The sequence below is a fragment of the Dipteris shenzhenensis genome, chromosome 26, assembly GCF_047967505.1.
Source record: "Dipteris shenzhenensis isolate YYH24624 ecotype China chromosome 26, Dip_SZ_1.0, whole genome shotgun sequence".
Lineage (NCBI taxonomy): Eukaryota > Viridiplantae > Streptophyta > Polypodiopsida > Gleicheniales > Dipteridaceae > Dipteris > Dipteris shenzhenensis.
The window spans coordinates 17,419,221-17,446,974 of record NC_141621.1 but is presented as its reverse complement, the minus strand read 5'-3'; the positions used below and the strand labels follow the sequence as shown (position 1 = coordinate 17,446,974).

At 46.0% G+C, this 27,754-nt stretch overlaps 1 protein-coding gene across 2 annotated transcripts in view; it reads left to right on the top strand.

The window, feature by feature from the left end:
• The first annotated feature begins 366 nt into the window (after window positions 1–366).
• The window catches only part of LOC147884750 (multifunctional methyltransferase subunit TRM112 homolog A-like), a 40,919-nt gene continuing 13,531 nt past the window's right edge, over window positions 367–27,754 (top strand). Inside the window, exons 1-2 of one of the 2 annotated variants that reach the window (XM_087397562.1) lie at window positions 367–578; window positions 10,170–10,356. In XM_087397562.1, the coding sequence (XP_087253688.1) occupies window positions 10,180–10,356 (177 nt within the window). In that variant the 5' untranslated portion in view covers window positions 367–578; window positions 10,170–10,179. Of the gene's footprint in view, window positions 602–10,169; window positions 10,357–27,754 lie in introns of both variants that reach the window. The other variant, XM_087397561.1, reaches the window with a different exon arrangement.

Sequence of the window (27,754 nt, the reverse complement as noted above, 5' to 3'; positions counted from 1 at the left end):
TATCAACCAAGGTGGCTATTAGGATACAATCATTCAACACTAGATTTGTAGCCTCTCGTAGCTCTTTAATGATTGCCGTCAGAGCCTCCCTTTGTCCTTTCCCGCCTTACATTCACAATCGTACTCTCTAGCCTTGATCATTGCTTCGATTTGCTAGCCCCCTAGCCTCTCCCTTCCTACACTCGCTCCCCCTCTGGCTTCACTCGGCTTCACTCCCCGCCCCAGGGCCCACTCCCCTCATACATTTGCTGAGAGGCGGTGATAGAAGGATGTGGAAAAATTGAGACACTTCGCATTGTTGACATGTGGCGCCTGAGCACCTTAGGTTAGTCGGATTCGGAACTAATTAATTAATTGGGCCACAAATTCAATCTGATCATCTCCAAGGGGGCTTTCTGTCGGCTCTCCTCTCCTACAGTCAACATCATCTGAGATTGTGTGGCAAAAATCTTCTACGCTGGTGTCAACTTAATTAGAGATTTCGTGGGCAAAATCTTCCAACATCTCTGCTCAGCTCCACCTGAAGTTCACGGAGGGAGAAACGCTGTGTGAACATCATTTCCAAGCTTCTCTTCCAAGTATCACGTCTTTCTGCATATTGGTACCTTTTGAAATCACTTGTTCTGCGCGTCCCCCGTTTTGCGGTCCCCTTTGAAATTGTTATCGGATTGTCCCCTTGAAATTGTAATCAGAGAGTCTGCTCCTACAGGCCGATCAACGTCCAGCTAAAGCCCCCACTTCATTCTCAAATTCTTTGTTCTAAACTTAGCTAGCCGTCATGTGTTCCATGCTCGCTAGCAACAATCATCTTTTACAATCAACAATATTGTTAAAAAAAAAAAAACTCTATCAACAATGTTGTTGTATGCAAGCTGCAAAGGAGCGCACTAGTTTCAGTTGCCGTTGGAAAGATGGCAGCAATAGCAATTATACTGGTGCCCCTTTCAACATGTTAGTGTATGTGGTCGTTTTCATGAGTTAGGAGGTGCTGATTTATCTTGCGCCACAAGTCAACCAGTTTATGGCGATGTAGTAGCATTGGTCATAGGTATCCGCATGCTCCAACCTATTTAGCACGACGGATATGAGAGATAACCCGATGCAAGGCCAATGCAGATTTCCCACAGTGCCTAATATATTTGCCACTTGCTTGCTCACCTTCACCTATCAGATATATTCGTTAGGCTCACAATCTGCAGATTTCCCACATCACCTAATATATTTGCCCTCATTCAGGCTGTGATGCTCTTATGTTCTCGATCAAGCACTAATGTTCGTCAATTGGTGATCATGATAAAAAATACAGACGGTTTGTATAGGAATTAGAGAACAAATGGGAGAAGAGAAGAATTTCTATCACAAACTAAAGATATTATGAAGGAAGCTTACTCCTTGGATAAACTCTATTGATCAGTAGGATCATTGCAAACTATGGGAGGGTTGCTAGACTCAACGATTAGGATAGGATTCACAAAATTATTGCTATTTTGATTATCCTGAAGATCAGCTCATAGCAGAAGCCTTGGACCATTTTGCAATCAAGTAATCGTATCTCAGGGCTCCCCACTGTTGAGGAATACAAGAGAGCGATGTCATCTGCATAAAGTAATATCCGGATTAGTGTGCCCGCGAGAGAGTAGCCTACTTCACCCTGTGCCTGCATCACTGTCTCGAGCTCGTCGATGTAGAGGCCAAACAAGGTAGGTGATAATGGGCATCCTTGTTTGACTCCGATAGTGCTCATGATCTCGTCTGTTCATCCAGCTCTTGTCCAGACTTTGCTTGAAACTCGCTCATAAGCTGTCATGACAGCCCAAATGATCTCCTGGTCGTAACCCAGATCTTGTAGGTGTCGTATGAGGCGGGCTCTTGGAACGGTGTCAAATGCCTTGCGAAAATCCACAAAACAACAGTAAACCTCTGCTTCCGTGCCCTTGCCTCCTCGATGATACATTTGAGCGCAAGAATGTGGTCCATGGTCCCATGATCTCGACTGAAACCGGCCTGTCCGGCTGCTCTGAGTCCTCGAAACTCGGCAAATCTACTGACCTCAGAGGGAGAGGAAGGAACTAGCTGTGGGCCGCAGCTACAATTAAGAGGGAGAGAAAGAAGCTGGTTGTGGGTAGCAAAGGGTAGAAGAGGCTGCCCAAGAAGGGGCAAAATAGAGGGAAAGATGATAAAAATCGTTGTGGGCAGCAAGGGGGAGGAATGGGCTGCCCAAAAGAGGGGTGAAATGAAGAGGGAGAGGAAGGAGCTAGCTGTGGGCAGCAAGGGAGTGGAAGAGGTACCTTACGAAGGGTGAAATGGAGCTACAATTAGGAGGGAGAGAAAGAAGCTGGTTGTGGGTAGCAAAGTAGAAGAGGCTGCCCTGCCCAAGAAGGGGCAAAATAGAGGGAAAGAGGACAAAAATGGTTGGGGGCATCAAGGGAGAGGAAGAGGCTTCCCACAAGAGTGGTGAAATGAAGAGGGAGAGGAGGATCTGGCTGTGGGCAGCAAGGTAGTGGAAGAGGCTACCCAAGGAGGGGCGAAATGGAGGGGGAGGACAAAAACCCTACTGTGGGCAGCAAGGGGGTGGAAGGGGCTGCTCAAGGCTACATTCTTGTTTGAGAAGCATGGCTATATTATTGTCTAGACTAGAAGGGGCCTCTTGTTTGAGAAGCACATCTACATTCTTGCAGAGATGCATTAGGCCTCCTCTTTAATGATCGAAGGTGTTAGTTCCATAGTCTAGAATTGCAAGAGTTGGAGCTGAGGAGAGCTTATGTCTCAAGAAGCATGGGACAGGTCACGGATGGGCCAGTGATCATGAGGTTTGGGATATTTTGGCCAAGGTAGTGCTTGAAAAGAAGTGGTGATCTTTGTAGACATATGGGTGCGTTCTTAGTGCAAGGTTTGAGCATCCTATGGATTAGCATTCATAGTACACATTTATGGTTGTAAATTTGCACGTTTATTATTGTAAATTCTTCATATGTGCTAAATTACTGGTTTTATGGATTTTAGAATGAACAAGAATATTGGCCGAGGTAGTGCTTGAAAGGAAAATATAGTAGATTTGCCGAATATTGATGGTAATGGTGATAATGATGATGTAACTGATTAGGATCAATCAATTATGTCAATTGAGTGACTTTTCAAAATATTTTCAAAATTGCATTATATGGAATTCATCTATATGTGTGTGCATATGGGGAGAGAGAGAGAGAGAGAGAGAGAGAGAGAGAGAGAGAGAGAGAGAGTTTATTAAAGACTGATGGGTCCATGAGACTGTGAAAAACCTGATTCAACGAGCTGTGGTAGTGGAGCTACTAAACGAGCATCCACACCAATGCAAAATGCAAAAAATGCAAAATGGCAGTACTAAGTCCCAAGTACAACATAGTCATGTCGATAGTCAACTATATATCAATCTCAGCATCATCATCATCATCAGCAGCAGGACATCAGGATGGATGAGGCAGTGGAGGCATGAGGTCGGTAATAGAGTGCTGTCGACCCCTCAAAGGTGCAGTCCTGGCACGTCTCCTGGTCGTAGCTCTGCGTCTAACCAGGGCCACTGTGACCCTTGTCAGTCGAGCTCCGACTCTAAACAAGGAGGGGATGTCCCCAAGTACGATTTGTGTGTCAACCCTCTGTCTAAGCTGTAGGGTCACAGGCTCCGGGTCACGGTGATGTCGAGGCCTCGTCTCGTGGTCTCTGTGATCTGGTTGAAAGAACTCCGTGATAGAGCTCTGAGAGGAATCAGCTGAGGAAGAAGTCTGCTCCCGTCTCTGTGCTTGGAGCATTCTCCAAACACCGCTGGTCTGGGTAGGAGAGGAAATGGGCCAAAATCCCATAGCTATCTCTGAAGAGGCAGTAGAAACACCCTCGGATCTCATGGTAAACAAGACACCTGAAGATGAAATGCTCCTTTGTCTCAACCTCCTGCATGTCACACAGTGTGCATATGCGCCTCTCCTTGGGTAGCCGCTCTGCTCTGCCGCTCTCAATACGAAGTCTGTGTGAAGAGACCTGGAACTTCCCAAGAGAGATCCTCAGCGAGGGGTAGGTAAATCTGCGTGTATCCTGGTGGGTCAATGAAACCTTCCGCTGTGATATGTAAGAAGTGATCTCTGTAGAAGCCCAGCTTCATTGGAAGATCACTCGGGCCCAACTAGGTCCGGAATGTGTGTAGTTGTAATAGATCCTCATGGATAACCTGGTTGACCTCGTGTGATAGGAGGGGAGAAAACAGAGCATCCATGCTGTACTGGAATGGAGGTACTCTGTCCATGTGGAGCCCCAATCCCTCAAACCATCTCTCTGTGCGGGCATACGAGCACCTCTGGTCTCCCCCTGCTGCAAGTGCCATAGAAGAGGACAGTGCTAGCCATGGTAGCCTGCTACATCCAGAAGTGTAATCCCCATACTCCCTGACTCGGTACAGATACGTGATGACCTGAAATGCAGCATCTAGCTGTAATGGGGGTGACCCAAACTCTGCCCGAATGATTTGGTGAGGAACGGATGGCTTACCACGGATCATCCGTGATAACATGAGAACCTGTAGCCGCTCCACCCTGACCCCCTCTGTATCCGACAAGTTTGGCCCCCAGCATGGACTGCCATACATCATGCATTTGAGTCAGCCCCAGGACACAGTGGGGTGGAGGAGGAGCTAGATGATATGCAGGTAGTATGGATTGTCGAAGGAGGATTGCAGAGACCTCCCGTGGCACGGGGAGTGACCAAAGCACACTCCATTGAGGTCCAACCTATCACAGCTTTTCTCAGAGGAGACCGCCCGAGACGAGGGATCACTCTGAACATAGCTCAGCAGGTTTAGAGATCGAGGTGACCACGCCCCCCTCTGCCACCACAGCTTGAGACAGCCAAGCAGACGCAGATCCGAGACATTTCGCTGCTCATAGACGAGTCATCACAGAGCTGGGTTTCGGATTCTGATTCTGAGTTCCAGTTCTAGCTCCAGCTCCAGCTCTCATCCTACTTCAGATAGCACATGATATGATATGATATGACATGTTTTGTACTTGATTTTTCTTAAGCTTTTTAGAGCTTTATTTCAGCATAGTACTCAGCAAGGGCCTTAGCACGTCCTTTGCTCCAGCCCTTTGTGGCTTGTATGAGGTTTTTCCCATTGGTGTGGTCTGCACTTTGTCCGACGTCTCTCTCTCTCTCTCTCTCTCTCTCTCTCTCTCTCTCCGCTGATCCGGATATTGCTTTACCCAGATGACATGGCTCTCTTGTCTTCCTCAGCAGAGGGGCTCCAGAGACACCTTGACGCACTACAGTCCTTTTGTGAGTCTCATGATTTGAAGGTCAACCTAGGTAAAACCAAGGTTATGATCTTCAATACATCTCGAGCCGTCATGCGCCAGGAGCAATTTGCATTTGATGGGTCACCTGTTGAGGTAGTTTCATCATACACTTATCTTGGGGTCGTCTTTTCCGGATCCATCTTCACTATGAGACCCGCGATGCAGGCACGCTTGAGCAGAGGATATGCTTCATTGGCTAGACTAGAGAGGCAGTGCTTCCGCTCTCACTTTCAGTATCCACGGACCAAAGGGTTGCTTTTTGACTCCTTGGTCCGCCCACTGGGAGAAATCTGTGACAAGCCACCGTGTCTGGTCAACCTTTGTGTCCTGTGGTCTGGCCACCTCTTGCTATTCTTTGATATGTCGTAGTAGGATATCCCTATGTCAGTGCATCTCAAGCAGATAGAGCCCATTGTAGACCTGGTCATGGAAGTGGATTAATCGTGTGACTGAAATCATCCACAAATAAAAGAGAATACTGCGTGCCTTCAAATGAATTTGTCGACATCGAGCCGCAGATGTCGGAATGAACCAAATCGAGCAAGTTCTTGGCCCGTGATGAGGCCTCTTGTGGGAACTTGTCCCTGTGTTGCTTGCCCTCCTGCAAACACGATCATTGCTTGCAATTGGTGGAAGTCCATCTACCATCTTTGACTTCTGCATCTCGGCGAGGGTGTCATAATTGACATGATTGAACCACTCATGCCACAATTTGGATCTTGCCATGGTCCTTGGGCACCAATAGAGCGTTGAGCCAATATAGTCCATGCTCCTTGACTCCTTGAGCCACCACCTTTCCATTTACCTTGGATGTGATAGTGACTTTGCCGTTGTCGAATAAGACGGACATATTGTGCTTGTCCATCTGACAGACAGACAAGAGGTTCTTGCACAAGTTCGGTACATACAATACACCGAAAATCAGCTCCATGTTTCAAGCAGTTGTGATGAATGGAATACTACCAACACCCTTCACAGGGCATGTCCGGTTATCCCCCATAGTGATGATGAATGGAATACTACCAACACCCTTGGAATAGCATGCTCCTCCTCCTCCTCCTCCTCCTCCGCGGGGTCTTTAGTTGTCTCCACGTCTTGGATGGTGACCTTGGGGGGGGGGTAATGACTGTAAGTTTAGGAACCTCTTCTGCAGGCTGTGGCTTTGATTCCTCAAATATCACGTCCCTGTTGATAAGGATCTTCTTCATTTCCGGGTCAAAAAGATGATAGTCTTTCGATTCTTCACTGTATCCCACACAGATACATCTTCGGCTATGGGAATCAAGCTTCGTCCGCTCATCTTTATGCACATGAACAAATGCATTAGAACCGAAAATCCGTAAATGAGATATCGTGGGCTTCTTACCATAGTAAGCTTCATATGGAGTCTTTTCATCAACAGCCTTGGCCTTTGTTCTATTGAGGATGTGAACGGCAGTGTTCATGACTTCACCCCAGTAAGCTTTCGAGAGATTCCTCCCTTGCAACATGGTCAAACCTGTCTCTGTGACGGTCCTGTGCTTCCTCTCAACAACTCCTTTCTACTAAGATGTGCGAGCTGTCTCTTGATCCCATGCTTCTTGCGAAATCCATTGAACTCGGTAGAAGTGAACTCTCCCTCTCTGTCAGTGCGGAAGGCTTTGATTACCTCCCCGCTCTCCTTGTCTACCTGGGTCTTCTAGTCTTTGAATTTCTCATAAGCCTGAGAATTCTTGGCCAGATAGAATACCCACATCATGCGACTGAAATCATCCACAAATAAAAGAGAATACCGCGAACCTGCGAATGAATTTGTCGACATTGGGCTACCGATTTTGGAATTATCCAACTCGAGCGGCTTCTTGGCCCATGATGAGGCCTCTTGTGGGAACTTGTCCTTGTGTTGCTTGCCCTCCAAGCAAGCCCTACAAACATGATCATTGCCTGCAATCAGTGGAAGTCCATCTACCATCTTTGACTTTTGCATCTCGACGAGAGTGTCGTAATTGACGTGACCGAACCACTCATGCCACAATTTGGATCTGCCATGGTCCCCGTGCACCAATAGAGCGTTGAGCCAATATAGCCCGTGCTCCTCGACTCCTGGAGCCACCACCTTTCCATTTGCCTTGGATGTGACAGTGACTTTGCCGTTGTCAAATAAGACCGACATATTGTGCTTGTCCATCTGACAGAAAGACAAAAGGTTCTTGCACAAGTTCGGTACATACAACACACTGCAAATCAGCTCCATGTTTCCTGCAGTCGTGATGAATGGAAGCCCTAATGGTGTTGCTCACAAGTGGTCACCCCCTTTCTCATGACCACTCAAGTACTGGAGCAGCAATAGGGGTAGATCCAAGAGCAGCAAAAACAGCACGATCATAGGTCAGGGCAGTCCAAGTCAATCGAGGTCTAGCTCTACAACGATCTTTTTGTCAACTTCGACAATCTAGCCCGGCCCAAGTACTCAGCCACAGCAGCAGTTTCCGGACATCTCAAAGCAACTCATCTCACTGCTGTCCTCCTTCAAGGGCAAGGTTCCATTAACAAAATCAGTTGCACCCTTCTCCACCAATTGGATCAAAGTGCAAGAAGCTTTAGGGCACTGTGCCAACCTTGCCTACCACAAGCAATTAAGGGAGCAAGCACCCACGTGCATAGCAAGCATAAAATGGCCAAAAATGGCAAAAGATAGGACAGCTCTCCTCTGAACATGAAGGCGGCAGATGATGTACGAGTCAGCCTGTGCAGCTGAAGGAAAATCTCCAAAAATGGCAACAGTATTTTGACAGCAGCAATGCTGGTGGCGTTCCATTTTGTGGCAAGTTTATGGAATATATGCTCCATCTAATGTGGCGATGCCCTGCCACTAGAGGGGTTTGGGCTCGTTCAGAAAGCTTTGCGCAAGTCTGGTATGATGGCTCACTTCACCATTGGCTCAAATTGGAAGTTACTACTGTTGGGCGATGCGTCGGGTCTCCCGTTGACCTTGAAGGCATGCTAGCTGTATATTCGTGGTGCTGTCACTCTATCTATTTGGAGTGCCAGAAATCAGATGGTTTTCAGAGATGGTCGGATGGTTGGTTATTGTGAGTCTTTGATCTTTAGTTCAGTGAAGGTTAGTCTTCTTGACTTTGCCAGGGTGGTAGGTAAGTCTGACTCCCTGGTCAGCAACTGCCTGGTTCAGGTTACCTCTTGCGTGTCATAAACTTCTTGTGACTTGGTGTTTCTACCCTGCTCCCCGAGCATAAGCCTTGAGCGATTCCCCTCTTCTTGGCCAATTTTTGTACTGGGTCTCTTTTAGGGCCTGACCCACCCTCTATTGTCTATTCTCCAGCTGATGTAAAAATTCAAACTTTCAAAGGTATATATATACCCTGCTGGATTGCGCAACACACCTTGGGCACGACAAGCTTGGTCTAAACGCTGTTGGCACTTTCAGTTTCAGTACCACTAAAAAAAAAAGACAGTAGCCAGGTACTTCTCTATTTTTTGCCTGCACCCATTGCCTCCGACAGAGCGGATGTTCTTTCCTGCATTTGAACGGTCAAATATTCATGTTTCTGCTCATCTTTTCAACACTTACAAGTATGTCGTATAGTAAAGCATCCACTTCATTCGCAAAACTGCCCCCAATTTTGTTGTCTTTTAGTAATGGTACATTTGGCGTACTTTGAGATGATTAAGTTGCTAACGTGCTAACAAGGGGTTGGCTCTGAAAGGCCTCACTTGCTTTACTCATCGAGTGGCAAAATCGATCCTAGGTCAATCGACTCGACATCTGTACGTGCGTGTTTAGTCTGCCCTGCAAACATCTTGCCATCAAAAGATCTGCTCTTCAATGTAAACAGAGATGACTTTTTCAGAAGAAGCCTGCACAATGACTGGCAAGCCTAAGATGTTGGCTGCTCCCTGCTTGTGTTAGTGTAAATAGTGCAAATCTATTAGAGCTTTCTCTGTGTACAAGTCATGTTCAGTTCCCCTTTTGGTTTGATGATCGTCTCCTCTTGACTATATCAAAGTAGCAAACCAATTAACGCCTCAAAGCTGATGGGAAGCCGAGGCTTTTCTCAGTGTTGTGTTAGTTAGACATTTTGCAGGAATATTTGTAGTTTGTCTTGGGCATTTTGTGGCTTTTGAGCCTTTGAGCAATGGGGTAAAAATAATTCAGGGAATTCCTGGTGTGTCATGTATGGTTTCTTAATCTGGTGTCGTCCCAAGTCCAAGGAGTGCTAAATATAGGTAACTCCATTCTGCAATAACTGTCTGGAGCAAGCACATCAATTTTTTGCGGGTCAGAAAGATTCCAGATAAAGATAGAAATGCATTGGCTGATTGGATAGCGAAGCAAGCTTACTTGGGTCAATACATTAAGGATACAGTCCCAATGTTCCTACTATTTGATACAGAAAGCATCCTAATTCTACCTATGGTTCCCATCAATTTTTGGGTTAAGGGAAGATAGCAAAGGCAGTGCTGCAACCTGCAAAAATAAATGCTTAGACCTATTGCGAAAGAATGGCCTGTTACAGACTATTTCTTTGATACAGATAAGACAGGAAAGCTTCCCCATGCAATCTGTGATTATCCTTACAAGAAAATATGTGCTTCTTCCAAGAAAATACATCAAACAAGGATTGAAATCCAGTGGTGCACCCCTGGTGCACCTGCCATTATTTGCAACTTGTGCTGCCCTTGTGGAGTTTATGGTTTGATGCTTTGTGACAAAATGCTAGTTTGGGAATAGACTTAGGTTTTCCATGAATGTCTATTCCTCTTATTTACTGTAAAATACAGTTATGCCATTTTAAAAATAGTTTATTATGTGTTTTGTGTTGACATTTTCTCTCTCCTTTTGCACTATTGCAGCAACAAAATCATGCGGCTCCTTACCCACAACATGTTGTCTTGTAATATCAAGGGTGTAACAAAAGGCTTCCCACTTGGCATTGATGCCACTCGTTTGGAGACCAAGGAGGTGGATATGAATCCGGAGTTTCTTCGACACATTTACCCAAAACTGGAGTGGAAGGCTTTTCGTGATGCTGCTCATAGTGTAAGTGGGGGTGCTTTATCTTTATGAATAGTGGTTTTGAAATATGGTTTTGGTCTCACAAGCATTCTAGTTTGAATGAAGAGATTGTGGACTACTTTTTTATTAGCCTTCTCCTGTGGCGCATAGCTAGTCCCTGCTATGTTTAATAGAGTTTATGACTAACAAGAGATCGAAACTGCACTATTTGTTGTGAATTTTCAAAGGATGAGCCTGGGCATGTCCCTGGATTCATCTGTATATACATTTTGTTGTGACCTGACTACTATTGCTTAGTTGGCATGCAAAAAGAAGCAAAGGGTAACAGTACATACATTTCTATCATGACTATATTCATATCTACTAGTCTCATACTGTTTTGAAGTTTTATCGACAATTTTCATGGAGCCAGCTTCTCATTTTCATTTTTTTTCTGTTCTTTCATTGCAGGCCACATGTTTACAGTAATGACAAAGTACAAAGAATACTTTTTTTGGCTTTTGTTCCCTTTCAATTGATATTAGAGTTGCTGTTTTCAGATGCAATATAGGCTAGAACTGTCAAGGAGTCAACTGAAAGTGCTCTTGGGTACACGGTCTTGTTTTAAGAAAACTTTTTTGGAGCCCCCTGTGGCTGCCCTAGGCAGATGTTCAGGGACCTGTAGATGCCTGTGACAGTCCTGCTTCCTATGCTCTTGATGATAGCGAAGTGCCTTATCTTGACCAGCTGTATTGGACTTACGGGTAGCCACGATTGCCCACAATGCCTAACTTTTGGGGGGCTTGCTCACGAGCCAATGTGAGCGGTAGTCTCTGCCATTCACTTCTGAAAAAGGATCTGGATTCTGGATGCCTTGCTGAGGTGGTCTCATATGAAGCTGCAACCTTAGCACAAAAGGGAGTGGTTTGATATAGTGATGCCTGGGATGGTGCCTGTGGAATGTGCTCTCTGCAAGGTCCAATGACCGATGGGAAGTGTTCAGCAAAGGCGCCTGTAGAAGGCCTCACATAGGGCAAGGAAGGCTGCCCTGCAGTCGACAGCAGTTTGGAACTGTTGGCCTGCTGGTTGGCCAGCACAATGCTTGTCGACTAAATTAAGGCCAAGTCGGCCAGAGGAAGAGGCATTCAGCCCTCCCTTGCGGAGGCAATTGTCATTCAGTTTTGGGCGTTCCAGGCTGCAAATCAACACTTGGTCGAAGAGCAGCACAGAGTCCACAGTTCAGCAAAGGCACTGCAGTGGGTATTCCACAATGCATAAGTGAGCAATTAGGGCTCTCCTTGAGCAGCCACTGAAGTCTTCAGAGGGACGTGGCAGTAAGGAGAGGTCCCACAGCAGAAGCTGCAGCAAATGGAGCCCATGGTGCTGCCATAGCTGTGCTGTGATTTGCAGCAGGTTGTGGTACACTTCAGGGCAGATTTTGTAATTGCGCAGTACTCCTCCTAGCTACTGACGGTTCTCTTGCTTCACTTCCTCTTGATTCTATGGTGTTTTGGCTTACTTCTGGTATTTTCCATATCTGTTAGTACTTCTTTATCTACTTGTGCACGTCTGAAGAGAGATAGGTGTTGTGGCAATTTCTTTCACAGGTGACGTATGGTCAAAGGGTTCTGTTTGATGCAAGGTCATAGTCCTAACGTTATTTGTGTGGACAGAGAAGAGGATTGCCACATGGGCTGAACAAAGGCCTGCCATGACAGGCAGCCATGTGTGCAGCAACAATAGATCCTTTGTAGGTTAATTTTAGGGCAGCCAAAACATACTGCTGTCAAGTGCCTCGCTCCGTAGTTGGCATGACTGAGGATGAAGCAACTCCTTGATTGTCCCTCTCAAACTCCAGTTTGTTGGAATCTCCTCCAACAACTCAAGAGTCCACGTTAGGGAGGCAGTCTGGGACTGTCGCTAGAAGGTGCCTCTCTACTGGTGACATGCTGGTGAATAAATAGTAAGGATCCCAATACAAAGATCCCTAGCTGGATGTCCATCCACACTGCTTTGCCCCCTCATTAGTGTCAAACAAATTACTCCCCGTTCGTTAGCCCCCAAATGAGGGGAATGACACCTGTAGCATGATAGGGGAACATGGAGGGAGCTGCCATGTGGGCAGCACACAGGCTGCCACATGGACAGCAGATAATTATCCTTCTTGGGGTTATTTATGACTTATCGTTTAGTACAGATCTGTCATGGAAGAGACAGCCATTGTGTTGGCCATTCTTAGGGCCACACATATATCTTTGTAGAATTTTGGACTTTAGAACAACCGAAATCTAAATTTTGAACGATTGGATGTATTCTATTCTTACTAAGGTATATTCTTAGAGCCACACATGGGCTTGATCTAGGGCAGGTCTGAAGTCTATTGGAGGGGCACAAGGGGCTGATCCCGGGACATGGGCACTAGAGGTGCAGCCAACAGGGGACTGGCAGCAGACTGAGTCGGCCTTTAACCCTGATTGGGTCGGCCTCTAGTCAGCCAGTTCCAGGGGCATCCCAGCCCCTATATAAAGCTCCCATGTGGCATACAGTAACACCCTTGTAGGCTGCTGTATAGCATCTTCAGAGTACTCATCAAGTAGGCAGATGAAGGCAGCAGCAAGGTGCAGTGGATCCGCCTCTGTTCCAGGCTTCAGAAGTGCACCAGGCACGAGAGAAGACACACGTGCACCAGGGCACTAGAAAAGACACAAATAGAGGTTCCAGCAGGGGCGAGAGAGGCACCAGCAGCAGCAGGATCCAGTGACCAGAACATGCGAGTGCAGACAAGGAACTGACAGACAGAGTTTTGGTCTTCTCCCATAGTCACTGAAGTCCTCATCAGAGCCATGCAGCAGGAGAGAGCAGAAGATTTGGGCAACACTTTGTAGCCTCAGCTCCAGCACTATTGGGCAGGTGCCAGCACCTCACTGTCTACTAGTGTGGTTTGTGAGTGCATCCGTTCTTATTCTGTTATCAGTTGCCATATCTTTGCTGTCTATTCCAGGTCTGAGAGTGGTTTACATTTACGTGTATGTGGCACATCCTGAGTAGGGTCTTAGGTGTGATCTCGTGCATGATTCATTTTCCACTGCGTGTTCTAAGGTGTTACCAGAAGCTAGGACTTGAGGCTAAAATTGCACGTTTAGGGAATCAGTGTTAGAAATCGACCAACAGAGGGTACGCACAGTGGAAGACTGATAGAATAGCCTAGGAGCTCACACAGTGTGTGTGGGGTGTGGAATCACAAACTTCTTTAACTTATGTGCATCACATAGATGTGTAGACTCATCAATAGACAATAATCCAGCCAGATATAGAAGCTACCAAAACAATTATTTCCATCCAAAACTATGGACACAACAAAAGAGAGAGAAATCCAAAGTCCCACCAGAGCTGGTCCTTTCATCTTACCACAAGGTTCTTCTACTATCTGCCGGATATCTCTAGACTAGAGCCCGCGTGCTCCACCTTGAGCGTATGTAGCCTCTTCATCCCGATCCCTTTCACCTTGCTGTCCGGAAGCCAGCCTAGGTGGGCAGCACCTTGCTGAGCTAGGTATGCAGCTCTACAGACCACTTGTCTTCTCCTGGATAGAGGCCCATAGGTGGCTGGTCTGCTGCTCCTTCTGCTCCCTGAAGTGCTGCTCCAAGTGATGATTGTATGAGGCACAATGGCCTCTTTTTATAGGCCCAAGGCCTGCCCCAACAAAACCGACCTCAATCTGGCCGACCCAAACAGGCCGATGAGGCTGCTGCGAAACTGCTCTAAAAGGGCTCTCATAACAAAGGCCTCTGGCCCACAACACTAGGGCTTTGGCCCTCACTTCAAGGGCAGATGTGTTGGGATAAGTATGATCAAGGGCTTGCTCTATGGTGCATGTGTGCATCTAGGGGAGTCACATGTGTGTTTGTGTGTGTTGTAAAGGCACATCAAGTGCTATGATGTGTCTAGTGTGTGACCTAAGTGATGATGTAAGACAAAGGCAATCCCACTGATGTAGGGGCTGATTGCCACTTATGTAGGGAAGGTATTACCTTCTCCCCCTTTCTATAAGAGAGAGACCTCTCTCTCACAATCATAATAGAGAACTACCATCTTTCTTTCATTGTGCTCTCACACCTCTTGCAAGATGCATCTATTCTATCCTACGGGATTCTACACTTGGTATCAGAGCTTTAGATGCTATCTCTAGCATAAAACTACTAGTTTCTCAAAACTTCTTCATCTCCTCCATTTTCCTCCTTCTTCCCCAAATCTTTGAGAGCTCTGTTCTCTGCATTCAAGCTACCATTGCCCAAACCCTTTGAGCTGCAAACTCCTCACGTATGGGCGAACTTCCAGCTGCAAGCAATCAGAGAAATTTCGACTGTACGCGCAATGCCAACACTCACACTCTCTGACGAAATTTCGCGCAATGCCGCCTCTGTACTTACCTATCTGCAAATTCCTCTGAGCCCGTGCTGGACGACACTGAGGGCAAGCTGCTGCTGAAATCTGAGCTCATTTGGACAAGAGATGGAGAAGAAAACGACGAAAAACCAGTCTATCTTCTCAAGCCTGGCTATGGCGACTTGGTGCAACAATGCGCCCCTCCTTGCTGGTAGCTCTTCTCTGGTATAAGGCCTTTCTTCCTGCATAAAAATCCCCTTGAATAGAGCTATGAGCTGTGAGAATTGCACCCTCCATGTTCTGGTCTCTGTTTTGGACAGTTTTGACAAGGTTGTGAGTTTGATGCTACATTAGATGCTACTTTAGCATTTCTGATGTTTTAAAGTGTTGAATAGCTTCAGTACAACTATGGCTACAGCTTTGCTTTAAGTTGCTACACCTGGATTTTCTTGGAATACTTTCATTTAGCCACCTCTATGAAGCATGCAAGTGGAAGCATCATTTCCATCATGTTTTGTAGTATGGAATTTGGTCACAAGTCTTTGCTACTCTAAATGCTTGTATTTTGAAGCTCTTTAACTCTTTCTAGCCTTGTAAGAGAGTAGACATTGCCCATTTTGGGTTAGACCCTCTCATGGCTACCATCTTGAATATGGATAAGTTCAATGGTAAAGGCTTTCACACATGGCAGATGAAGGTTAAGTTTGCATTGATGAGGGAAAACCTCTGGGGGCTTGTCAAACCTGCTTCAACTACTTCTTCAACAGCCTCTAATGCTGGAGAATCCTCAGCTCCGACACATCCGGCAAGAGATCCTGCTAGAGAGGAGAAGCCTATGGCATCATTGCCCTTGGCTTAGGAGATGACTATATTCATCACATTTCTGATTTAGAGTCAGATTTATCCTTGACCACCATGAGATGGCATGAGAAACTATGAGACTAGATGTATCCTTGACACTGCAAGAGGCAAACCCTCGAGGGAGGGTATGTTGGGATAAGTATGATCAAGGGCTTGCTCTATGGTGCATGTGTGCATCTAGGGGAGTCACATGTGTGTTTGTGTGTGTTGTAAAGGCACATCAAGTGCTATGATGTGTCTAGTGTGTGACCTAAGTGATGATGTAAGACAAAGGCAATCCCACTGATGTAGGGATTGATTCCCACTGATGCAAGGGCTGATTGCCACTTATGTAGGGAAGGTATTACCTTCTCCCCCTTTCTATAAGAGAGAGACTCTCTCTCTCACAATCATAATAGAGAACTACCATCTTTCTTTCATTGTGCTCTCACACCTCTTGCAAGATGCATCTATTCTATCCTACGGGATTCTACAAGATGCCCTTCTATATATTCAGGGTCCAGGCCCCCAAACCTGCTGCAAACAGTGCGCCTCCATGTACTAGTTCCATCGCAATCTGTCCTAGAGACTCACCTCTGCCCACGCTTATTCCAGCTCTAGGGCACCTTCCCAAGCTCCGTACATGTCCCTAAAACCAGCCGTACAGCAGGCACCAGTAATCCGCACAGATCTTCCATGCTTCCATTCTATTCTGGCCCTCTGATCTGCCCATAACAGCTCCGTACTGTTCTTCTCTGCCAGCCGTACTACTGTTGTCACATGCCAGCTCATCGTGGCTGTTCGGGTGTCCATGCTGTAGCCCTCTGCTCCGCCATTTGCTCCTGCCATCCATGCTCAGCTCCATGTATCTCACTGGGGTGTGCTGCCCATGTGTCATCCCCTTCTCTTATTTCTCTCTTTGATTCCTGCCCAGATGGCAGTCAATACTCTGTCCCTGTGTCAGTTTCTCAAGACCCAGGTCCACCTCCCCCATGCTCTCCTCATATGGGGGCTTATAGATGGGGAGGTGACCTTTCCAACAATCAGAGCCAGTTGACGATTCAGATGTGTAAGAGCCGAAAAAGGATCCACAGATCGATACAGGAGTGGATCAGAAGGCCAACTCATAGGGTATGTATCAAGAAAGGAAGAGGTGAGTAAAGTGTGCTATCTATCAGCTTACCTTCCCGTTTCTTTAGAATCCGATGGCTTCAAAGATGCCGTTACCCAACTTTGGGGACAATGGCAAGCTAAATGGGAGCAACTTCTGATTTGGAAGGAGCCATATGGTGGCTAGAAGAATATGAAAGGTCACCACGGCAAAGAACTGAAACGGGAGGATCAATTGGACGTTGTAGGTAAGGTAGTCTAACATGCTGACCTAGATGATGTGGAAGAATGGGAGGAGGACATGAATGATGTCAGGTGTAGTGATTCAGCACATGTAGTTGTGGATACTTCAGCAGAGGACGAGACGAGCAACACTCGCCAAATTCTTACACTCTAGAATGAGTTGCTTCCAATGATGATGGAGGAAGGAGATTTGGTAAGTGAACATTTGATTAAAGTCAAGGTTGTCAGGGATCAGCTAGCAGTTGTAGGTCAGGAGGTCGACACAAATGAACTTGCGTTGCTATTGCTAAATAAGAGCTTCAGGAGTTTGGTCACGACACTGACCACTACAAAGCACGAAGCCATGTAGTTTTGAGGAGATGTGTCCAATGCTCATGCAAGAGGAAGACATGGAGAAGCAGTTTTGGGATGACAATGCACAGGACAAGGCCTTTCTTGCAGCAGGCAAAGGAAAGGTGACAAGGGCAAACCTGTACAAGGTAAGGTTAAGACTGATTGTGACTCTTAAAAGAGGGAGGGGGCTCTTTAGAGAGTGGGAGCAAGAAGAAACAAAGAAAATACTTCAATTGCGACATGCCTATACATAGCAAATATTGTAGATTGAAGAAGGCTGATCATCAGAATGACAAAATATGAAGAGGGGAGAGGAGAAGAGTGGAGATGAGGAGAGAGGGCACAGCTAGAGAGGACACCACAATGACTAACTGTACACTTAGTTGAAATGTAGAATATACACAAACCTTTTTAGGGTTAGGGTTAGGGCATCTATCCCTTTCCTTTATAGCACTATTGGGTTAGTGCTGTGTGCTCATATGAAACACATGATGTTGAGATGGTTTCTCAACATCTTTCCTCAAGATCAACATCATGAAGTAGGCCTTCCCTCAAGTTGATGATTCTGGGGAATCGAAGAAGGACCGAGCATTACATTCCATTTAATTGGAATGTCCTTAAGTCAAACCAAGAGCTTGTTGGTGCTTCTCAAAAAGCTCTTTGCCAAGTGGTTTTATAAAGATATTTGTAACATTCTCTTTGCTATCACAATGTTGTAGTGTGATGTTACCAAGTAACACTCTTTCTCTGATGAAGTGCTCTCTAACATCAATGTGCTTTATCCTGAAGTGGTATACTGGATTCTTGGCCAATGCTTGAGCTGATTGATTATCATAGTATATTGTTGTTGGCTTTGAATGATTAAAGTAATCTGTTTCTGACAATAGTCTTCTGATCCATATAGCTTCACATGCACCTGTAGTGAGGGTCCTATATTCTCCTTCTGTTGAAGACAAAGAAACAATTGGCTGTTTATTTGACAACCATGATATAGCACCTTGACTAAGGAAAAATGCATATCCTTGTGTAGATCTCCTGGTCTCATGATCTCCTGCATAGTCACTGTCACAGTATCCATGCAACCTTGGATGATTTCCTTTGTATTCTATTCAAAACTGTCTTGTACCTGTGATGTATCTCAAGACTCTTTTGGCTTGGATTTGCCATAAACTGTGCAAGTGAACTTACTACATAAGAAATATCTGGCCGTGTGATAGTCAGATATATAAGAGATCCAATGAGCTGCTTTTACTACTTGTCATTGACGGTAGGCTTTTTTGAATCTTTTGTAAGTTTCAAACTTTGTTTCATAGGAGTGGCTACAATCTTGCAATCTACCATATGAATTTTCTTCAGGAGACTGTCAACATATTTCAGCTAAATCTCTCCAGAACTCAACCCGCCTCAAGGCTAATAAGAGGGTGGTAGAACACTAACTAACAAAAGCCTTTAAAAAAAAAAAACTCAGCAAACACTCCACAGACAAAAAGGGGGAGCTAGAGCGCTCCTGCTCAAACACAAAGACATAGACTGGCCCCAAAGCCTTGGCGCCCCTTTCGGTATTTCTTTATTGATTGAAGAGTGCCACAAAGAGATTACACCGTGAGTACCAACTCACACGTATTCAGTGCTCTTCCCTCACTCCAAGGCATTAGTATCACAACACATTAGCCCTGCGGGGCTCTGCCATCACAACCATGTGACCATTGGCATCCATACTCAGTGCAAACACCTGCATTTTAACATGGGAGCTGTTATTTATAGCCCAAGCAAGGCCACACGCTCCCTCAACAGCTACAAGTGTTCACTGATCCACTGGGGTATCCAAACAACGGGTGAAAGCATCACTGAGCTGCCCCCGGTACTGAGAAGAACAAGCAATATCTGCATGCATACATTGTGTTCACCTTGCCAAGCAAGTCTCTTGAAAAACACAGCCCACTGCTCATTGGCCAGCAAGACCCCCAAGCTAACCACTGTGTACATTCTTCTTACCCACCAGCATACACTTCTAATCATTGCTTTACTCGCTTGGAGGTAGTTGGCATTTAACATTGCCCAACCATGAGTACACAACTTGAGGCAAGGCCAGCCTATCACTCTTGTTCCCGCAAGCATACCCAACAAAGCAACCAGCCGTACAATTGTCTAGAAACCAGCAGACACGTTCTCTGTACAAGCAGCCTTACAATCATACGTACAACAGCAGGTACTTACACCCGTACAACCATGCATGGTAGTCTGTACAGTCTGCATTTAATGGCGACCATCCTCCGTACAACTTGTAGAAGGCATCTTTAACGACCCTGTATGATTCGTACGTGCTCGTACAACGTGCAATCAAGGCACTGTACTACTAGCCTGTACCAGCCCGCGCTTGAGATTCTATACCTGCGCCGTACCAACCCGTACGTAAATTTCAATACCCGTATGTATGTCGCCGTACCAACAGCATTAATTGCATCAATTGCTCCTCCCGTACTGTCGTATGGACTATATGGATTCTCTCCGTGGAGGTGCCAACCTTCGTAAGACCTCCTCTGTTACGTGATCAGCCCCCGCACCATCCTTCCGCGTCGAATTTTTGCCCGAGGCCTTCCTTTCCAAAAGGGGGCTGCATGGGCTTGCCACATGGCAGCCCATGCCTTGGGTTGCCCCAAGGGCTTCATTTGCCCCTAGGCTCCCTCTAGTGGGGCCTATTTGAAAGCCTACCAATGACCAAGGCCTAAGGTTTTTGGGCCCCTTTTGGCCCTAAACCTTTCAGTTGCCCCCAAGGCACAATTGCCTAGGGGGATCTTGCACACTCACATCCTACGACCTCACCATTTGATTACCGGGGTCGAGGCCAAATGTGAGCATCAAAACTCACACCCTTGTGATAGTCGCATAATTTCCAAGTATTATTCTTGTACAAATCTTCCATTTCTTCATTCATAGCAGTTTGCCATTCTGGCTTGTCAAGTGCATATTCGAAGTACACTGGCTCTTCTGTAGCCATAATGGTAGTCATAAGAGCATAATTGGTAGTTTCAACTTGAATTGCTTTCCCTTTTTGAGCATATGTCAATTTGGCTGGTGGTCTGCTTTCCCTAGTAGATCGTCTGAGTTGCTGTTGCTCTGCTCGGGATGCTTTTGGCAATTCTTTCTCTTCTTCATCAACCTTTTTGTAGGTGACTGAGTAATCGGTGTGTCTATCTCCTGTGTATTTGAGGTTTTTCATTTTGATTCCTCATCAAAGATTACATCTCTGGAGATAATGACCTTTTGGTTGATGGGATCATACAACTTGTATGCTTTGCTCTCTTCACTGTAGCCAACCATGATGCATTTGCGTGACTTTGCATCCAATTTTCTGCGATGATCATCATGTATGTGGGAATATGCTATGCAACAAAATATGCAGAGATGCCCAATGCGTGGCTTGTGTCCAGTGAATGCTTCATAAGGTGTCATATCCTGAATCGGTTCAATTGTAAGCTGATTAAGCAAGTAGTTTGCAGTGGCGATTGCTTCCGCCCAATAATGTTTTGGAAGATGCTTCTCATTGAGTAGCACTATCTGCTAATGTACCATTCTTCCTTGCAGCTCTTGCATTCTGCAGAGGAGTATCTGTACATGTAAATTGTCTTTGAATGCTGTTACTTCTGCAAAAGTTCATGAATGATGAAGACATGTATTCACCACTCCTCTATTTGATCTCATGATTTTGATCTTTCCGCCTGTTTGGTTTTCAACCATGTCTTTGATTTCTTGAAAGCTGGAAAAGACTTCAGATTTGTCTTTCAGAAAGTAGACCCAACAATATCTGTTATAGTTGTCGATGAAAGTCAAGTAGTAACCATTGATGCTGCGGGTTTGGGCATAACCCCATACATTTGTATGAATCAAATCAAAGCGCATGATGGACAAGTGGATGGGGCGAGGGGACTTCAACAATCTAGAGTTTGTGGAGGATAAGTAGGGCGGCGCCTCCGTCTCTGAGATGCCAGTAGCAGAGCGGAGCACCTGGGAGCAGTTCATTTTCATGATCAGTGGTGGCAGAGATCCATGGTTAGAGCCAGAGTCAGCAGGATACCTGGCATCCTCCTCTTCTCTTGCGGACAGAGGAGACATGATGGATTGCTTGAGAGGCTAGACCGCTTCTACATTGGGGACTGGGCACTGCACAGAGGTAGCTCTACCGGGATTTTGGCAGGTAGCACGATGTCAGACCACTCTCCAGCAGTACTCCACTTAGAGCAGTCTCACCGAGGTCTTCCCCAAAACGAGTCCGCATTTCAGAGGACATCTTGCAAGACGAGGAGATTCAGCAGGCCATGGCAGAGATTTGGCAGCAGGTAGAGACGGCACCGTGCGAGGGCTGGGCTTTGTGGGTGGCCGATGTGATTCAGAGGAGCAGTGAGGAGTTGTAAGCTCATGCCCTTAGGTGAAGGATGGCTCTTCAAGAGCGCGAGTGGGCACTGTGGAGAGACCTCGCCTCCATAGAGAGGTTCAGGGAGTAGGACCCAGGATCTCAGTGGCAGGTTTGAGAGCGCTCGCCTTGAGCTGCATGACACAGAGATTCGACGGGATGAGTTTTCCTATCACTCTTCTTGGGCCCGGTGGGTACAGCAAGGGGGCAGGATGACGAAGCAATTCTTTCTGACCACTGGGCCCTGTTCGGCAGGCACGCAGCTGCAGCGTCTTCGAGATCTGTGGGGCATCATGAACACTGATCCTCAGGAGATTTTAGACCTGACCACAGGTTTTTACAGCCAGCTCTTTCAGACAGAGAGGATGACTCCATCTTGTCTTGTGGCCCGTGAGGTAGTTTAGAATTACGTTCTGACAGTAGTCTCGTAGGATCTGTGCAGCATTCTTGAGGAGCCCTTTCGCAGATGAGGAGCTTTGGGAAGCCCACAAGGCTCTTTTGACCCAGAAGTGTCTTGGCGAGGATGGCTTGACTCCGGCCTTCTTTCAAAACTTCTGGGAGATCATCTCCACCCCTTTCCGACGAGCTTGCCAGGAGATTTTTGACACGGGCTCCCTTCCTCAGTCCCTGAGCAAGAGGTGAATTTGTTTGATCCCGAAAGGGGGAGATAGGTCAGACATCCGGCAGTGGAGACTGATCACTTTGCTTGATACTGCATACAAGATCCTCGCCAAGGTCTTGAGTTTGCGGTTACGGCCCCATCTTATTGACATCATTCACGACACACAGACCGGGTTCGTCCAAGAGCGCAGCATCCTGGGCATATCTTCACGTTCTGGGAGGTAGTGGATTGGTCCAGGGAGGAGTCACAGCCGTTGGTTGTCCTCCTCTTGGATTTTGAGAAGGCCTACGACAGGGTGGAGTGGTCTTTCCTGAGGGTACAATGCGGAGATTGGGTTTCTCAGATAGATGGATTAGAGGAGTTTCTGCGCTTTATGCGGGAGCTCTAGCCAGATGCTTATCGGAGGACACACGGGTGAGGCCTTTCCTCTCTCTTGCGTGGTCCGCCTGGGCTGCCCCCTCGCTCCCTTCCTCTTCTTGTTTGTAGCGGAGGCTTTGGACTACTACCTGAGATCAGACGTGGCGGGCCTCATAGGTTTGAAACTCCCAATCAGACTGACGGAGGAGCTACTGGACTCTGAGTTTGCAGATGACACGGCCTTGTAGGTAGAGGGCACCACAATGAGTTTGGAGAGAGTCAGGGGAGCCCTGGCTATCTACTGTGAGGCCTCGGGTGTGTGGATCAATTAGACAAAATCCATAGGTTTCTTCAAAGGCTTTGAGGAGACACAGGAGATTCGAGAGTGGGGGAGTCACTTTGGCTTCAGATGGATACCGCGGGGCCAGACAAGGAGATACCTCGGATGCCAGGTTGGTATTGATATTACAGTAGAGCAACAGATCGCCCTAGTCCTCAAGAGTGTTCGGCGCAAGCTTCTCTACTGGAGCTAAGCCAAACTCTCCCTAGCGGGCTGTGCCTTAATGGTAAACTAGGTCCTTCTTGCCACGTCTTGGTATATCGTCTCCTGCTGGTGTTTTCACAGGGGGTGTATTGAGCAGTTCCTGTAAGAAATCCTAGATTTACTATATTTAGAAATGTGCTAAGGAACGGAAAGGAGACTTAAATATCAGAGAACAAGGAATATTTGTATTGCTTGAGGGTCTGTCGTGTTTGTAGTCCATACAGTTGGGCCTCTCTTATATAGAGAGTGAAGAGTCACACATGAAAAGGTGTGTACTCCAAAGTGTATGTGCATGAAGAGGTGGGTAACCCTTGTGAAGGGTGTGACCCATGATGAGAGGGTACATTACAATGGTAGTGTCTCTTCAATAGAATGTCTCTTGTGAAGGGTTGTGCCTCATAGGAAGTGTCCCGTCGAAAGGGCATACCCTTCCACAAGTGTCCATTCATTAAACCATCCATAAGTCTAAGGTATAGAGAAAGGAATACGTCACAGATCGTGACATCCCCTCTCACTCAAAATAAGACCCTGGTGGAGATAATGAACTGATGTAGAAAATATCACGGTAAATTCTGAAAATACTGTTGTAAAATGTCAGGGTACTGCTGTAAGCTGAACAGTAGAGTTGTACCCAAAGATTCGAACAGAGAAATCCAAAAGTGACTGGTGAACTTAGGGTCTCTGTTGGAAACGATATTCTTGGGCAATCCATGGTTTCGGAAGATGTGTTGTATGAAGAGTTTGGCGATGCTCGGAGCCTGGGCACTTCTTTTGCAAGCAACAAATTGTGCCATTTTGGACAATCAATCAACAATTACCATAATCTGAGTGTTACCTCTGGAGGATCGTGGTAGTGTTGTAATAAAATCCATGGAAATACTTTCCCACCTTTCAGTTGGAACTGGAAGAGGCTGAAGAAGTCCTGCTAGAAGTCGTCGGCTTGCTTTCATTTGTTGACAAGATAAGCAAGATGTAACCATTTTGATGACGTCGCTTTTCATCTGAGGCCAGTAGTATGTTGCACTGAGTAACCTGTAAGTCTTGTTGATGCCTGGATGGGCAGCATAAGGACTACATGATGCTCTTTTAACAAAAGACGTTGAACATCCTTGTCATGTGGTACACAGACGCGATCTTGATAATACAGAACGTCGTCCGTATAAGAATAGGATGAGAAAATCTTTTGTTCGGAAGTCGAAGGTTGATCTTTCGAAAGAACTTGTACTGTTGTGCCGAAGTCTTTATCATCGAGATACTTCCCTTTGAATGAATTTGGAACATCCACGGATAATGTAGAGATTACCATAGCTGATGCTAGAGTTAACTTGCTGAGAGCATCTGCAACTACATTGCGTGGTCCTGGAATGTACTCAATGGTCATGTGAAAGTTGGCCAGAAACTCAACCCAGCGTGCTTGTCGAGCGTTCATTACTGGCTGAGTAAAGATATACTTTAGAGAGTGATGGTCTGTCTTTACCACCGAGTCGGCTCCCATGAGATAATGTTTCCAAGAGCGATAAGCATATACAATGGCAAGAAACTCCTTATCATAAACTGGGTTTCGGATTTGGATATCGGAATGTTTATGGCTGTCAAAAGCAATAACTCTGCCTTCTTGCATCAAGACTGCTCCTGTAGCGATGTCGGAAGCGTCGGTCATGACCTCAAACGAAAGGTTTGGATCAGCAATAGCCATAACTGGTGTGGTAGTGAGTGCTTGCTTGAGTTGTTGGAAACTATACTTGGTTTCGGGAAGCCACTGAAAAACTTCCGTGCTTTTCAATAATATGGACATAGGAGCTGCAATCTCGGAAAACTGATAGACCTTTGTATGGTAGAAGTTTGCCAATCCGAGAAAAGAGCGGACATCATGAACATTCTTATGAGTAGGCCAGTTTTGGATTACCTCGACCTTCTTGGGATCTATAGAGATGCCTTGAGCTGAAATAACATGTCCCAAATATTCGAGTTGGGTTTTGAAGAACTCACTCTTCTGAACGTTGATGTAGAGAGAATTTGCACGGAGAACTTCAAAAACTTGATGAAGATGTTGTTTGTGCTCATGTAGGGATTTGCTGAAAACGAGGATGTCATCGAGGTAAACGATGACGAACTTATCGAGGAAAGGTCTGAAGATGTCGTTCATTAGTGTCATGAATGTGGCCGGGGCATTGTTTAACCCAAAAGGCATGACCAAACATTCATAGTGTCCATACTTTGTTCGAAAAGTTGTCTTGTACTCATCGCCTTCTCGTATGTGGATTTGATGATAACCTGAACGAAGATCAATCTTTGAGAAGTGTGTTGCGTGTAGAAGTTGATCGAAGAGGTCATCGATGCGAGGCAATGGATACTTGTTTTTGATAGTGAGCTTGTTGAGGGCTTGGTAGTCGATGCAGAGGCACATTGACTTATTCTTTTTTTCCACAAGTAGTACAGGAGATCCGAAAGGGTTGCGACTGGGCCGAATGTGACCTTTGTCTAGTAGTTCGGTCACTTGTCTTTGGATTTCTTCATTTTGAGTGTAAGAAACTCGATAAGGAGGTTTCGATGGTGGATTACTGCCGGGAATAAGTTCGATTGGGTGATCCACTGGTCGTCGAGGTGGTAACTGCTTTGGCAATTCCTGTGGAAAAATATCCAGGTAAGGCTGGAAAAAAGATTGGTTGAGGTACTGAGGAGGATCCTTTGTTGGTGTCTCCTCTATTGCCGTAACCAATAGAAGTGTAGGCCATCTCCTGGTGGTTCTAGTGATGTCCTATAGGCCATGGTATGTGCCTTGTAGGCATAAATAAAGGCACTTGAAGTATTAGTGCCTTTTAAGCCACATAGGATACTTAGTCCTATGTGACACCTAGGACACTTAGTCCTAGGTCTAGGTACTTGTACCTTGTACTTCTCTTTTTTCTATTATTCTCGTTTTGACGTGACGGCTAATCTATCGACTCTTTTGCAACCTGCATTCTCTCTCTTTCATTCGATCCTTCAGTGGTATTAGAGTTGGGCTTGACTCGTCTTCTCCTGCACTTGGACTCACATTAGCTCTCTTCAGCTTCACTGCCCTTCATCCGTACAGTCGTACGGTACGACGACTGTGCCTACAGCTTGCTCTGTACTTAACTTAGCCGTACAGTCATATAGCTCTGCACCCGCGCCACCACTCAGATCCGTACACAGTACTTAATACGTACCTACACCGTACAGCTTGCATACAGGATCTGCATCGCTGTACAGCCGTACAACAGGCGCCGTACCCATTTTGTACTGCTTTACGTACCTTCGTCGTACATTTCGTACAGCCGTACATGTTCTTCGTACAGGCACAGCACCTGTTCAGTACCTGCTTCCGTACAGGCATCGTACCTGTTTTTGTAGTGTACTTCTGTACATTCACCGTCCAGCGATCCGTACAATGTACCAGATCCATACAGCATAACAGATCCGTACAGCTTGTACCTGCACCAAGTATTCCGTACAGTTTCACATGTGTGAAACTCTTGTCAGAATCTGTACTAGCTAACATTGGCAGTGAATCCGGACATTGGTAGTTCATGGGGCTTCTAGTTCTTTTCACCTTCTTTGGTTGCAATTTCTTGCAAGAACATTGGGGCTTTGGAGTTTGATCTGCAATCTCTTGTTTGTTTGTAGTACATTGGGTCACATTGCATGACATTGAGTCACTTGTGCAGGACTTTGAGTCAGATTTGCATACATTGGGTCAAATTTGCAAAAATTTCAGCAAAATTTGGGGCTTTTCTGCATTTGCCCTCTTTTTGGCCTATTTGCCCAGATTTGCTGTTTTTGCAGTGAACATTGCCTGCCACAGTCACATTTGGGTCAGATCTGCATTTGCCCTTTGATGTGGGTCGGAAATTTGCAGATATTTGCTGTCATTTTTGAACAGCCAGCTTTTTGCAGTGATAGCCTTGAGGCTTTTGGGTTTTCAGGTCTCTTTCAGGGTATCAGATTTGCTATGGTTGGGAATAATCAAGATCTATTTGGTGTTCTTCGTGAAGATGGTAAGTTGGATGGCACCAACTATCCTATGTGGTCTTATCTCATGAAACATATTCTTGTTGTAAAGCATTTGTGGAATATTGTTTCAGGGGTCGATCTGAGGCCAACCAATGCTACAGTGGTTGCCTCTGCTGCTGGTCCTTCTGCATGGGTTACTCCTCCTGATGCCTCTTCCTCTAGCACTCCTGCTGCTGCTCTTCCAACTCAAGAATAGTCAAGATGGGATGCAAGAGATGCAAATGCACATTCATGTATTGCTTTATCATGCAAGAGAATCATTATTCCACACACATCCGGTCTTGCAGGACAGCAAAGGATGCTTGGGATAAATTGGCTTCTCTCTATCAAATTCGCAATGAAGCTCGTGTTGCATATTTGAGAAGGCAATTACAGGAAGTCAGTATGAATGAAGGTGACTCTATGGATGCATACCTGACAAAGGTCAAGGACCTCATGGAACAGCTTGCCAACATTGATGAGGTGGTGCCAAATTCACAGCTTGTCAGTACCACATTGAATGGACTGCCAGATACATATCAAGGGTTTGCTACAACCCTTCGATTAGTGGCCATGGGTAATC